The following is a 13,669-nucleotide window of genomic DNA, read 5'->3' on the forward strand; positions in this document are numbered from 1 at the left end:
AGACATAAATAGTTTACGACTACTGCTTAGCAAGTGTTTTTGTAAGGACTAGAGCTAATGGAGCCGGTTTCCATTGGATTTGTGTCTGAGCTGACTGACTTTTTTTAATTGCATTTTACTAAGGCTGTTGAAGCTAAACTTTGACACGCTGGAGGATCAACAACAGCACAACAAAGTTGGTGCCAACGTTGCCAGTTTCCTCAGAATTATGGTTGGCTTTTATGCTCTGTTTTCTTTTCTGTGGGGACTTGAGAGCTGTATTCACAACCCCTTGCCTCCCCTGCAAATGTTGAGGGCACTCAACTTTAAATTGTTGAGGGGCTATGAATGTGCTGATTGTCCAGGGCTGAACTGAGTCAAACAAAGGACACACGATTAAATGTTGATGCAATTTCTTGGGTGGCAAATGCAAAATCTGAGGAGGAATGAATGCCTCAAAGGTCTGTGTCATCTCTTTTCCATCTTCCCATTCTGTACCAGGAGACATGGTGGAGAATGTCTTCATGTCCGTCATGCTCTGAAGATGGTCTGCTTCACTCTGACTCCCCAGAGACGCTCCATCCACCACCAATTTGGGTCAAATATGATTACCCTGTTGTATTTCTCAGTCTTTTTTGACCTTTCCTGTTGAATTATAGATATTATCGTGACCTTTGTAGGCCTCGAGAAACTACCCCGTCCTGCCCCCAGCACGCCTGCTCCCCTCACCGGCTTTGGCCAGAATGACTTGTAAGAACAGGGTATAGATGTGCTGCTTTGCCGCTTGGTGGGAAAAATTGCAGGGAAGCAAGGATTTGGGTGTGATCTGCTTGTATGATTCTCTATAAGGAACTGGCAAGAAATAGAGTGACTGGAGTAAAGCCAAGGCAGCAGTTGTTAAGGCTGAAGAGCAGGAAACCTGCTGAGGACTGTAGAGGTAAGGGCAGAGCTGGCTGGCTAAGCCATGGAGGATAGTGGGATCCAGCAAGGAAGGCTTTCAAAAAGATATCCTTCCCCCCTCTATCAGATTAATACTTTTGTCTTTTCACAGTCTCCTCTTCCCTTTTGCTCCTCCAACAAATCGACCAGCTCCCCATGCTTGAAGCTTTTGGCCAAAACTCTGTTAAAGAGGAGGCCGGCCATTCAAGGCCTGGAGCATCTGCTGAATGGGAGGCCGAACGGGTGGCTGAGGCCTTCCCGAGGAGCATGGCATTTCTGTGAGTACCAGGAGCGTTCCCTGGCTCGTGTGTGGAGGCTGCAGTTTGTACAGGAGCTTTTCTGCAGCGTAGGCATTAAAAGAATCGCTCTTCTCTGTAGAGGCATTTAGAGTCACAAACCGTGTTAGAAACTCAAGATCGCTATCTGAAAGCAGCCAGCAGGCTCGAATGTTACGGTTAGAGAGAGGACTGGCAGACTGCAGGCAGGCAATGGGACTGCATACGGCTGCTTCAGAAACAGGCCTGTAAATGCATGGGGATGTATCTGATATCTCTCGGGCAATAAATAGTGCACAGATACTCAGGGAGAAATGTAGAAACTGTGTTTCTTTAAGTATTTATATTCTTCAGTCATGTTTTGTAAAATAGTTTCTGCAGTTATGTAACCGTTGACTGTGAACATCCATCATGCAAAGCACAGGTTAAGCAGTTATAGGTTCAACTTCACATAAAAATACGCAAAAGATTGCTCACAGATACTATAGAGGAAAGTTAGTGGTTTCATTCTGGATTTGTGCATTATTTAGGCTGTGAACCAAATTGTCTGAAGGTTTTAATGGCTCTTGCTTCAGTGTTACCATGGCACACCAAGCTAGGGCCAGGAGTTCAGCTCTGCTGTTACAGACAAGGAGAAAAGTCACCAAAAAAGCAGAAATGTTGCTCCCAGCTTGTGTTCACATTTAAACCCCAGATTTAAAGTAGTGGTGTAGGAAGAATGTTTTAATAGCTAGTTTAATATCTTAATATATTTTATACATCTAATCTTTTGTATTCAGTGTACCTTCCTTGTACTAAGTATTATGGCTAGTATAAAATCCTAAATATAAATTGTGTAGTGTATTATAATAGTAATACATTCTGGATTTATTAGTTCTTAGTCTATCCTCAGAGAAGCTGACAATGAATATTAAATATAGCTGCTGTCACAAAAGCATTTCACGTCATAGTCTTGGATAATTTGTAATATACTGAATGTTTTGCATTTAATGAAAAATCATTGGCTTGCATCTAGTAGCTTAAAAATGAGCCTTGAACTGAGATAGCCAAGGCATTAAATGACTTTAATGCAGTAAGTACATATGTGTATTTTTTTTGTGTAAATTCTTTACTTGATGCAATTCAGACATAACTAATATTTTATGAGAACTACTTGTGCAATGAGCTGTTACTATTAGAGGAATTCTTTTCTTTGTCTTTATGGTCTGTAAATTTGTCTCACTTTGAGTTTTTTTATGTAAATAATTCAAATTATTCTTTTCATTGTAATACGATTTAATCAGTATGTATCATGCATTTCAATGTAATAACAGTTTCTAATTATTTAGAACCATTATTAGTTTTCTGAAGTTCAAGGGAATTAAATGAAGATAATGCTAGCTCCCACTAGCATTGCTAAGGATTTTCTTAGCATTTAAACTCAATTTTTAAACTTCATTTTCTTAAGGCGTTTTCAGGCCTTGAAACTAAAACCTCTCAATGTTCCAAATTTTGTCTTTATTTTTCAGACTGCTGGTAAACTGCTAATTTTTAACCAGGGATGTTACTTAACTTATTTATGTATTTAAACCAGGATAGCATGATTTAAGTTCTTTTTTTCCTTGTTTTTCCTTTTCATGGTGTTAACTGTTATCTTTAGCAAGATAGAGTGTTGGAGACTAAAGACCAGATATTCAGATGAAGTTCAGTTGGTGAAAGGACACAGCATGAGAACTTTGAATTCCTTTCTATCTGCAAAAGTAGTTTTTTTTTTTTTCAGAACTAATGTAACCAGCTCAGCAAATTGCGTGCTTTTGCTCTGACCAAGAAATATTATCCTTATATATAAAGCCTTTTATTGGAAGTCTTCGTTTTGAAAACAAATCTATTTTCAAATTGCAGTTTTCCAAGATCAAATGAAGCTAAGTCTTTGCTTCTTCATCACCCTCTATGGAATCTGCCTATCCAGTTCTTTAAAGGTCCTTTGAAGTTTCCTTTTTCATTGTATAACATTAAAGTATTGTAGATGTAAAAAACAAAACAAACAAACAAAAACAAATAAAGAAACAAACATGAGGATAAGAAGCATTTGTGAAAGGAAGTGCATTGTGGACTATAAAGCACAGAGAGACCAGGCAATGACTGAGGAAGTCTGAGAGTCAAAAATAAGTGGAGGTGGGGATTTTTTCTGGGAAAATGTTCTACATATGGCATTGTCTGAAAACTGGCCGTAATTTGCCACTTCTGGAGACAGGGTGGAGCTGTAGGCAGATGCTGTGTGACCATTTCTTTGTACAATAGTGGTTCATACCCACAGATATGGATGTAGTCCTCCATGCTGGTTTTCTCAGACCTATTTACCAAGCTGGTTTTGCAAGAGAACAGTCTAAACCTGAAGACAGGTTGTAATGGACTGACCTTTTTAACAATCCTGAAGAGTCAGACTGCATTCATTTGAAGAAGAGCAGTTGAAAACATATTTAGGAAACCAATCTGTCCACAAGATCTGAGCGGGGGAAAAAAGAAACCATTTATTAGGAACTTAACAGGATTGTGTATGACTGTACAGCTGGAAAAAATGAAACGTAAATGGGATCTGCACCTGCAGTAGATAGCCTTGGATCTCTTCGGTTTGATTTGGAAAGCTGGGAAATTGAGCAGAGGTTGGAAGGCAATACGAATAGCAAGTTAAACCACTAGTCTCGATCTCCCATTAGGGCTGCAGTTGCCTTAGATCACCGTAATTGAATACTTTGATAAGGATTAAGCTACACGAATTTAGGACCACCAAATAAGATACATATAAATGACTTAACATACTTGAATATCACACTGGATTAACAAAATAAGTTGGTTTGCCTTCATTTAAGTCCTTGTGTAGAAAACCCTTTGGAGGTGCCATGCTCAGACTTTAATCCCAGGAGGATGCTCCTTAGTTTCCATGTACTTAGCAGAATTCAGACTGTCCCAGGACAATATTTTAATACCGGTTTGTTTAATGTACTTTGGATATAGTTAGAATTGAAACATACTCTCTCAATTCATCAGCACTGTTTTTCATTTTGTAACAGCGTAGAGCTTTGGGGATTTCAGAAGAATTTGCTTTAGCTTCCTTTTTCATTAGAATTTATTCGCAGCTGAAGGAAATTCCAAAAACAGCCAGAAGCATCATCATATAAATGAATGGGTTGATCCTACTCTCTGACCTGGCATAGCTTTGAGGCAAACTTGTTAAATCCTGGCAAGGATACAGGTGTGCCTCTTGCTTCTGATTTTCCATTTTAATAATGAGAAACTTTGAGGTCACAATTTACAAATGCAAAACAGTGATTAGCTGTTTTAATTAAATTAATAACGCCATAGTAAGCTTTATATGCTTTTCATAGAAAGCATAGTCTGGGGTTGTTTCATTGCTTCAGGAAACACAAGGGATTTCTTCTTTCCTTAAGGCAGTGCGGCATGCGTGGGCTAGGAATGTGAATCCTTGAGGTGAAGCTGGCAGGTTGGGCAGGCTCTGGCAGAGGTCCTGTCACCTCTGTCTGCTTCTCCTTTCCCTTGGTTTCTTGGCACGGCAGCTCTATGGAGCTGCGTTAGTGGGGGATGCACCCCCACTTCCGTGGATCTGCATTTTGCTGACGGGGACACCTCCTCTCTTTGGGCACTTTTCCAGGTAAATCAGAATTCCCACATTTCTCCAGGATGCCGGGTGCAGCATACCTGAACAGACTGCAGTACCCATGGAAATCCCAGGCGTTTCTATGCGGTGGGTGCCTATCAGCAGCTTCTGTGCGAGTTTTCTGTGCAGACCGAGCACAGCTATGCACATATATTTTGATTTGATAAATGTTGCATCTTTGTCCAAATTTATTCCATGGAAAGCTTTGGTTTCAAACAACAGGCTTCTAATTGACTTCTGGAGGGTTTCGTCTGTAAACCCTTTTACAGACCTAGGTTTACAGGGCTTGAGGGACCAAAGCCGTGAAAGAGGGGAGATGCCCGCAGTCAGGGCGTAGCAGTTCGGGCAGTGTGCAGGAGAGAGTGGGAAGCTTTATCAGGTGGTTAGAAATAATCATGCTTCGTTCTACAAGAACAAAAATTTTTTATTTATTCGTGCAACCTGTTACTATGTTAGTCCAACAAGTGCCAAGGCAGGGTGGAATGGCTTTAAATCATCCAAGTTTTAGGAATCATTTAGCTTACGGTACTTAGGGGTATTCCGTACATAAGCAAACATAAAGATGTTCCCAGCTGCAGTTCTTTGAGAACTCTTCTGCATTTTCTCGTACGGTTTTTGAAAGCTGCTTAGCAGCAGCTCAGCTCCTCTTACATGGCAGTCCATTAGACTTGTAACAACACCGAGCATTTTTAAACCCATTCATTCTCAGAAAAAGCTACTTTGCTGATGGCATCCTGTTTTCAAACGTAGATGAGGCTGAAGTAATTTCATTGCATAACCTGTCACTTAATGGCTACAATTAGCTGAACGAAATTTCCCACAATGGTTAGAGTTAAAGTTCTAATGATTTTGCTCTTGGCAAAATGCATACTTCCCCCCTAAGATTTCTACAGATGATTATTAAAAATCTAAGCCATCATTTAGATTTCCCTGCTCATATCTATAATAAAGAAAAATAAGATTACATATGTTTACTGCTGTCACCTGCTTCCTTCCCACAATACATGTGTTGTGCAGGATATTAAAAAATCTATGATGCGCAAGTGAGTCGTAACAAGAAAAGCAATTACATCTCTATCTTTATTCAGAGCACATAAGGTATTGGGCTGTTCAGACAAGGATATGACATTTTCAGGCAGACAGTGTTATTGTTCCACACACTGTGCAGTTTAGGATTTTTAATAAGAGCTTTCTCTTGAAAGCCTTTCTAAAATATTTTTACATCTGCTCAGTGGAGCATTCATGTGTGAAGGTCCAGTGCAGGTGAAGAACATGGTTACCCAGAGCAGTACCTGCTCCTGTCTGCGTGGAGGAGAAGCTCTCAGCTTTTGGGGCTGTTGCTTGCTGCGTCCCATTCAGAGATGAAGCCAGTGGTGGGGCTGGAAATGCAGGGAGAGCTTCTCTTTACCGTGGTATCTTCTCAGATCCTGATCATTCAGACTTCATTCAGCACTTGAAAGTGTCAGGAATAGTGCATAATATATGGGAAAACAGTCTAGATATATTTCAAACGTATGTATGTGCTTTTCTGAGGAATCTTCTGCACAGGGTTGGTGTTATCAGCTCTCATTGCCTTCAGCTCTTAAGAAAATAAAGGTTAAGAAAGGCCAGCAGCTCCCTTATGAGAGGGGCAGACCTGCTAGCTGTGGAATATCCTGTAGCTTTGAATAGTCCAAATGTACCTCCCCAAAAAGGGCCTGTGGTACCAGAGGGCTGCTCAGTAGTTCAGCTCTCTAGGCTGGGGAACCTGTGGCCCAGAAAAGGATGCTGAAATGGTCTCTGGGTTGTGCTGACCAGCTGCAGGTTACCTTGGGCCCCTCTGGGAGCAGAGCAGGAGGCTGGAGAGTTGCGAGTGTCATTCTTCCATTTAGTGATCAATTTTCACATTTCTGAAGCTGTCTCAGCTGTCTAAGGTGTGTGTGGGTGTTCTGTGGCTCTTGGCCATATGAAGATATGTGTTTTTCTGTGTCAGGGAACTTGAACATCCTTGTCTGGTACTGTAAGGAGGATGCTATGCCATAATTCTCTTCTATAGTGTTCCTCCTTGCGTCATGTGCTTGAGCCAAACATCTTTCTAGTGAAAAGTCCTGGGACCTGAGAAAGCAGGCATAAGAGCTGCATTTCAAATCCGTGTTTTCAAATGATAACTTTGATAGTTTATTAGTTGTCAGGATTAGGCATTTTCTTTTTTGTAGGGCTAATATACATCTGAATAAAAATGGAACTTTGTAGATCACAAACTTTGCTAATTCGGGCAAGAGAATGCTAACAACGGAGTGCATAAAAATGCATGAAGTCTGGAAAGAATTGCATGTTTCTGAAATTAAGCATCCTGACTTCTTTTGCTTGAATTGAAAACTTGGGGGTGATGCAAATATAAAATTCCATACAAGATTAAGGTGCAAAGTAAATAACGAATGCATGTCAAATGAGTTTAGGTTTAGAAGTGTCTTTTGCAGTAGTGTATTGGCAATGTGATTTGCTAAGCATGGTTGCACTATCCAAACGTGTTATCTGCAGAACACGGTACGTGGTCCTGTGTACGGGCGTGTTCTCAAATACTGGTGTGTTATTCTGTAAAATGATAAACCACATGATACTTCGTAAGCTTAAAACCAAAATGTGTTTGAGTGTCTCTTAGCATAACAGATTAAACAAACAAACAAAGAAACAAAAAAACCAGCAGAGGAATAGTAGCCCTTCCCTGCTTGTTTACTTACTGTTGTATCGATCGGCTCAGGCCCAACCATACACGGTACTCACAGATTGAGCTTTCTTCTCTTCCTTGCTGAATGCGCCACCAAAACAATACATGAAAACACACTTTATAATGTGCTTGAGAGATTACAGCTTTTATCTCTTTGTCTTCCTGCTTTTCTTTATTTTTAAATATTTTGCTACATATTATCTATTAGCATCACCCGTTTTCCCTTTAAATTATACCTTCCCTCTTTGTTGGTCTCTTTATGTTTAGACTTCTTATCATATTTATGTCTGTTTTCTTTATGGCCCTTAAATCTAACAAGTTATATAGATTTCCAGATACTGAAGCAAACTGTGAATTATGGCAATGCTTGGCCTAATCCAGCGTGAAGTGATACCATCTACATTTTAAGTGGCTTGGCATTTCCACTTGAACTCTTTTGCAACACAAAGCTAGAGGCTTTGTAGGAGAGCAAATGTAGTTTAGTGGCGCTTGCATAAGGTTTGCTTCCAGTGGGTGAGGGGACAGAATAAAGGGGCCTGTGTGAAATATACATGTAGGCAAGCATCAAGAGAATATTTTAATATGACTATGGTGACTGTTCAAATTGTAATAATATTTATTTGTCTAGCTATAAGAAACCAGGGCTCAGTGGGAACAATTCTCAAGTGTTCCTTGAGTCTCCCCGGAGGACTGACAGAGGCATTTTGAAGTATTTTACTGTGTAGCTATGATGCATCAGCCAAACAGCCTAACATGAAAGCCAGACTTTTTATATATGTTTGGGTCAGTGCAGGTTAAGCTGTCAGAGTCTGCATTTGAACTGTATCATTACTTATAGCACCAAGTGTTACTGAGCGTTGGCTAAAATTGCTGTTAGATGTTGAATTAATAGCAGAAGCTAAAGTTGCTAGTTTATCATGCAGACATTAATGGCTTGGTGTGATCATATTTAAAAATATATGTGGGTATAAAAAGAATACTTCTAAGCCTTTTATGCAGTTTTCAAAGCAGCCTGTAGACATTGAACTGTGTTGTTCCCCAAGCAGGAAAAATTAAAAAGAGAAAAAGAAAGAAAAACAAAAAGAAAACCCCCCAAACTTGCTTCAGTTGTGGTGTTATATATAAGGATTGACTTAAGTAGGCTATAGTGTGAAAAAAAATAGCCTGTATGTATATTTTGCCCTTTGCAGATGAATAAATTAAATGCCTTACTGCAAGTGGTTTTTGGTTGCTCTTAGGATTAAAAGAAAAAAAAAAGGGAAAATAAAGTCCAACATCTGCTCGGTTTGTTCAGCCAAGAACTTGCCTTTAAAGCACAATTACAGGAAAAAGCCCAAGTGCTAAGGTCAGCAAGCAGAAGAGGCATCACTTCCCAGTAGATGTGTAGGTGTACCGGTAGTTTAAGAACCTGCAAATCTCTCTGTGAGGTCTCTTCATTTATGCCAGATAGCAATATTTCTGAAATTAAGGAATAGTGTTAGAATTTTCCAGTGCAGCGCGGTGCACTGCCTGCAGGTGTTTGAGAACAGGAGGGTCGCGTGTGCTCGGCGTGCTGGCTTTGCCGGCTGCAGTGCAGGCATGGAGCACCCCGCCACAGGGCATTTCGCCAGCTCAAAGACCATCCTCAGGCAGAGCCGTGAAGTGATGAAAGCCATCACTACACATTTCGGCTTGTTTCTCCATTTGTTTAAAGCACCTTGTGGCTTTGAAAGCACAAAGTGAACATAAACTACTGGTAACTAACTTTCCTTTCCTCGCCATAAAGTCCCGGCAATTGATGGAACCAGAGGGGTTTTTTATGCTCTTACCAACTGGCGTTGCTCATAAAGCAGTGCTGTGCAGCTCTTACTGACCTTGAACTGGGTTGTTCACTCCCTCCTGGTGACCTGGAGGGATGCACAGGGTGCTGCACACCCAGCCTGCCTCTTCCCCGCTGGGTGCCAGGGGGGAGCATGGAGCTGGGGGGGACTTTCAGGTAACTGCTCCGCAAACAGAAGAGCTGAAGGAAGCTGCTTTCCATCTCTCCAGCCCTGCTAATGTTTGTGGAAAAACAAATTTCGATCGGGTGCTGATTTTACTGCTTTTTGGCCTGCTGCATCGTCTCTCTCTTTCAAGTCAGATCACTGATGTCTGAAAGTTCAGCATTAAGCATATTTTCTGTACCATAATAACAACAAAAAAAGATCGTAGTTTGATGGTGATATGACTGTGTTGACCTTATATATCTATTGGGTACCACACTGTGAACAGTTTAAATTTCATACTGGCTCAACAATGCAACTTTGGGATTATTTTTACATATGCTGTACCCTTTGAGCTTAATGCTGCATTCACATTTTAGCAAGCTACTGATGAGACAGAGGGAATGTAGTGGGTAAGTGACAGCAAGCTCAGAGCAGAGAGAGACCATTCGTATCAACAAAATAACTATTAATATAAAATCTCCTTCTGAGAATAATTTATGAATTTAATTTAGCTTTTCTTAATTTTTAATCTCCTAACAAGAAACTGGTCTATACATGTTTAATAAAGGTCTAATTCATGTACATCATGTAGCTGCATTAATTTTATGATGTCACTACTGCTTGATTTTTAAAACAAAATTGTCTCGTCACAATCTAGTATATCGATACTCCATACAAATATGAAGAACTTGTCTTTGGGGAAGAATCCAGCCAGGTGGATCTTAGGACTGAACAAAACTGCTATACAAAAATGGGCTAAGATATGCTGTAGAAAGCTTTATCTCTTTCTGAATTGGAAATTCAGTTTGCAAGTGAAAAAAAAAACAAAATGTTTTTTATGCCGATAATGAAACTATTGATACTGAACACTAAATAAGTAAGTACATAAATAAATCTGGGCAAAACCCCTGAGAGCTTGCATTTTCACCAAATTTGAATCAGAACCCAGCTGAATCAACTTGTGTTGCCCAAGACTTCTAGCTCAATTGTTAATTGTTTAAAATTTAACAAAACCCCATAATGAATCCGTTGGGAGACCTGTCTTCATATAGCTCTCATAAGAACTTGAAATGGGAAGAAAGTCTATAAACATCTTAGCTGATACAAAAAATGAAGGCTGGAATAGTAAGGAATGGAGATGTTAAGGAAGAATCTAAAAGCCAGAAATGAAGTGGACATTTTCCCACTTTCTAAAGACACACTTTGTCTGATCAAATGCGGACACGCTATAAATATGAACCATGCCCTTGGCAACTGCTCCAAAGACTGCTGAAGCGTGGGCACTGTTTTGACTTCATGTAGCTTAGAGTGTGCCCCATGTACCGCTTCCCCTCAGGCCAACTAATTGCTATTTTTTCCTGATCTGTTTACGTTCTGTGTTAGTGACAAAGACAGGTATTCAAGTTTTTCTGTGGTGCTGATGCTGACAGATTTTTAGCTGTGAGGGGATCACTGCTCTCAGATTAGTGTTGCCTTAAGAACCACAGAGCGCTCAATAGAGAATATCAGACAAGTAAGATGCAGAACGATAGGTAGCTGAGCGGTGTGATTTGAAATGGTTTCAAGTATGGAAGTTCCTGCAGGAAGGACCACGGTATGTGTAGGTGCCCATACACGCATATGGGAGCGCACCCATGGGTGCACGCAAAGCGATGTTTGTCCATTAATTAGCCGCTTTCCTCATTTAACTAAGCATATGGCGCACAATTTCCGGCGAGGTAAATTATGTTACAAAGTACTATCCTGCTTCAAAGAACTGACACCTGGTCTGCATCCCAGAGGGAAAAAACCCTCAGAAATTACGTTAATGGACTGAACAATAGTTGGAAAGAGAACACCATTTATTACGGAGAGAACTGGGTAATGCTATCTTTCAGACTTCCTGCTGTCACTCTATTTACTCTAGCCTGTTGGTGCCTAAGTAGTGATCACTTGAGGCAATACATTAAGACTTGAAAGGAACAATATATTTTACAATTAGGTTAGCAAACACAAGCAATGGTATTTCTCCCTGTTGATAATTACAAATCAATTATGTTATATGTTTTTAAAAATGATAACTCCCACGGTGTTTTTGCGAAGCAAATGTTCTCTGAAAGATATAAGATCTTAGGGCCAAGTACTAGAACATGTGCAGTGGTTAGCAACAAAAATGTTTTAACCCTGAAGCAACACTTCTGTGAAAAATAGATTACATTAAGGTCAGCTGGAGCAAACTGCTGCTAAACATGGTTAGCGTATAAGAGAGAGATCTTCAAGGAGAGAGCTAATGGAACTGAATTTTTATGTCTAATGAAGTGAAGATCCAGGCTCTGATGCAACATTTTATAATCTGTTTATTGTACTATAGAGGTTTTTCTTCAATTCCGTGAGCAATATTACAAGCATGAAGTAAACTGTTCTATAATAAACTAGTGACTAGAAGAGTCTGATTTCCACAAATCATCATTTCTTTTGCAAGTAATTGCTGAGTTAGTTATTTGTTTAAAAAAAAAGAAGGAAAAAAGAGAAAAGCACTGAAATTATTTACTTTAGCACTATATATAGGCTCATAGAATTAATTCTCAAATAATCATGGTAAACCAATTCCCCAGTACAGTATTTGTAACCGTAATAATGTAGAGATGAGAATGGATGAATGGTCTCTCCGGAACTTAAAGACCACTTCTAATAAAGCAGTAGCAAGAGAGATACATAAAAAGAGCTGAGTGGGTTTCCTGCTCGTGGAGCATGGCTCAGTAGTTGCATATCTAGTGTGCTTGCTGGGCACTGGTAAAACCACCTACGAGAGGAGCTGCCTTCTGATAGGAAGCAGGAAGATACTGATACGTTCCTGAATATTTCCTAGCTTTTAATAGGTGTAAATGCTCCATTTTACCCACGTTCAAAAATTTTGTTTGTACTTTTGTTTGGTATAGTGACTGTGACTTGGTGTCTCATTTGTTCTTTCAGTCTTTTGCTGATGTTTCTTGAAGGAACTGTAGACAGGACGGTTACACGTGCCATTGTTGTGAGGTTATGCTAGTAGTCAATCAAAATGTTGCCTTTGTATTGCAACTTAAATAAACATGGACAACATGTTTAAAAAAAACAACACAAAAAAACAAACAAAAAAAAACAACACACCAACTTAATTTGTATATGAAAATATCATGCTTGCAGGTGCAAATGGGATAATTGTGCGTGGAAATAATCACAACTCATTTGCATGTATAATTTGTATATACAGTAATGGCATTTGCATATCTACTGGTGCAAAAACTTTGTTGGAATCCAGATAATTACTTTTGTATTTGTTAATACCCCAAAGCATTTTCACTTTTACAGTGTCTTTTTGTCATAGAGGATCTTACAATAACATAGGCATGTATGATTACGTATATGATATTCTTTCATAAACTGGACAGGGAAAGGTTATGTCTGATAGCCTTCCACGTCCATGCATTTTGTTTTCAGAAAAAGGAAAAAATATATAAGGAAAACACCATTCCCAAACTGTCTCTGGCTTTTTTACCTGGGAATTTAAGGCAAAAAAAGGAAAGAGAAAGCAGCTCTGAAATGAAAGAGGAAAGAAACCCAAGCTGATAGAGAAGGTGGCCCTCAGTGAAATGGTCAGCATCCCTTTTCGTGATGCAAGCTGCTGATACTGCAGCCTCGTGGCATTTCCCATCAAATATGACAGGCTTTATAGCAGTTCAGATTTAGAGTATGGGGGAAAGTACAAATGGTTAGAAAGTGAGTGTTGCAGGCAATTGCTGTAGAGCTTGTTGTCACTTAGTGCTAGTGAAGCCTAAATACTATGTTATTGTCCTGTTGACAGCACCTGGAAAAGCAAACTAAAAAAAGCTTTCAGTTCTTTGACACTGAAGTATTATTTGTACTAATTTTCCATGTTTTGCTTCAAAGAATGGATATAAAACTTTATCAGCTTTCAACTGCATGGTTATTGTTGAGTGATTAGAGTTTGGGAATAAAATGAGTTAAAAATGCACCAAAGTGCTGCTTTGGCTCATGTTAAATATACGAAGAACATACGTGAGTCCTTTGATCATTTCTGCTGATCACTGATTTTAGACCTGTTTTGTGTATGTGTCAGAGAGAGAAAAAAAATCCTCAGCTGAAAGCACAGACCTTTCACAGCGCCTAGTAA

The 13,669-nt window shown here is 39.6% G+C and overlaps 1 protein-coding gene across 22 annotated transcripts in view; it reads left to right on the forward strand.

The window, feature by feature from the left end:
* Positions 1 to 13,669, forward strand: part of LOC310879827 (uncharacterized protein) — a 225,534-nt gene that overhangs the window by 180,390 nt on the left and 31,475 nt on the right. For 13 of the 22 annotated variants that reach the window (XM_083794752.1, XM_083794753.1, XM_083794754.1 and 10 more), the window contains one exon: positions 1,031 to 4,836. The exons of 7 other annotated variants lie outside the window; for them this stretch is intronic. In XM_083794752.1, coding sequence (XP_083650878.1) covers positions 1,031 to 1,306 — 276 coding nt within the window. In that variant the 3' untranslated portion in view covers positions 1,307 to 4,836. 2 more of the 22 variants (XR_014571139.1, XM_083794750.1) reach the window with 2 other exon arrangements.

This window comes from Anser anser (genome assembly GCF_964211835.1).
Source record: "Anser anser genome assembly, chromosome: 11".
Lineage (NCBI taxonomy): Eukaryota > Metazoa > Chordata > Aves > Anseriformes > Anatidae > Anser > Anser anser.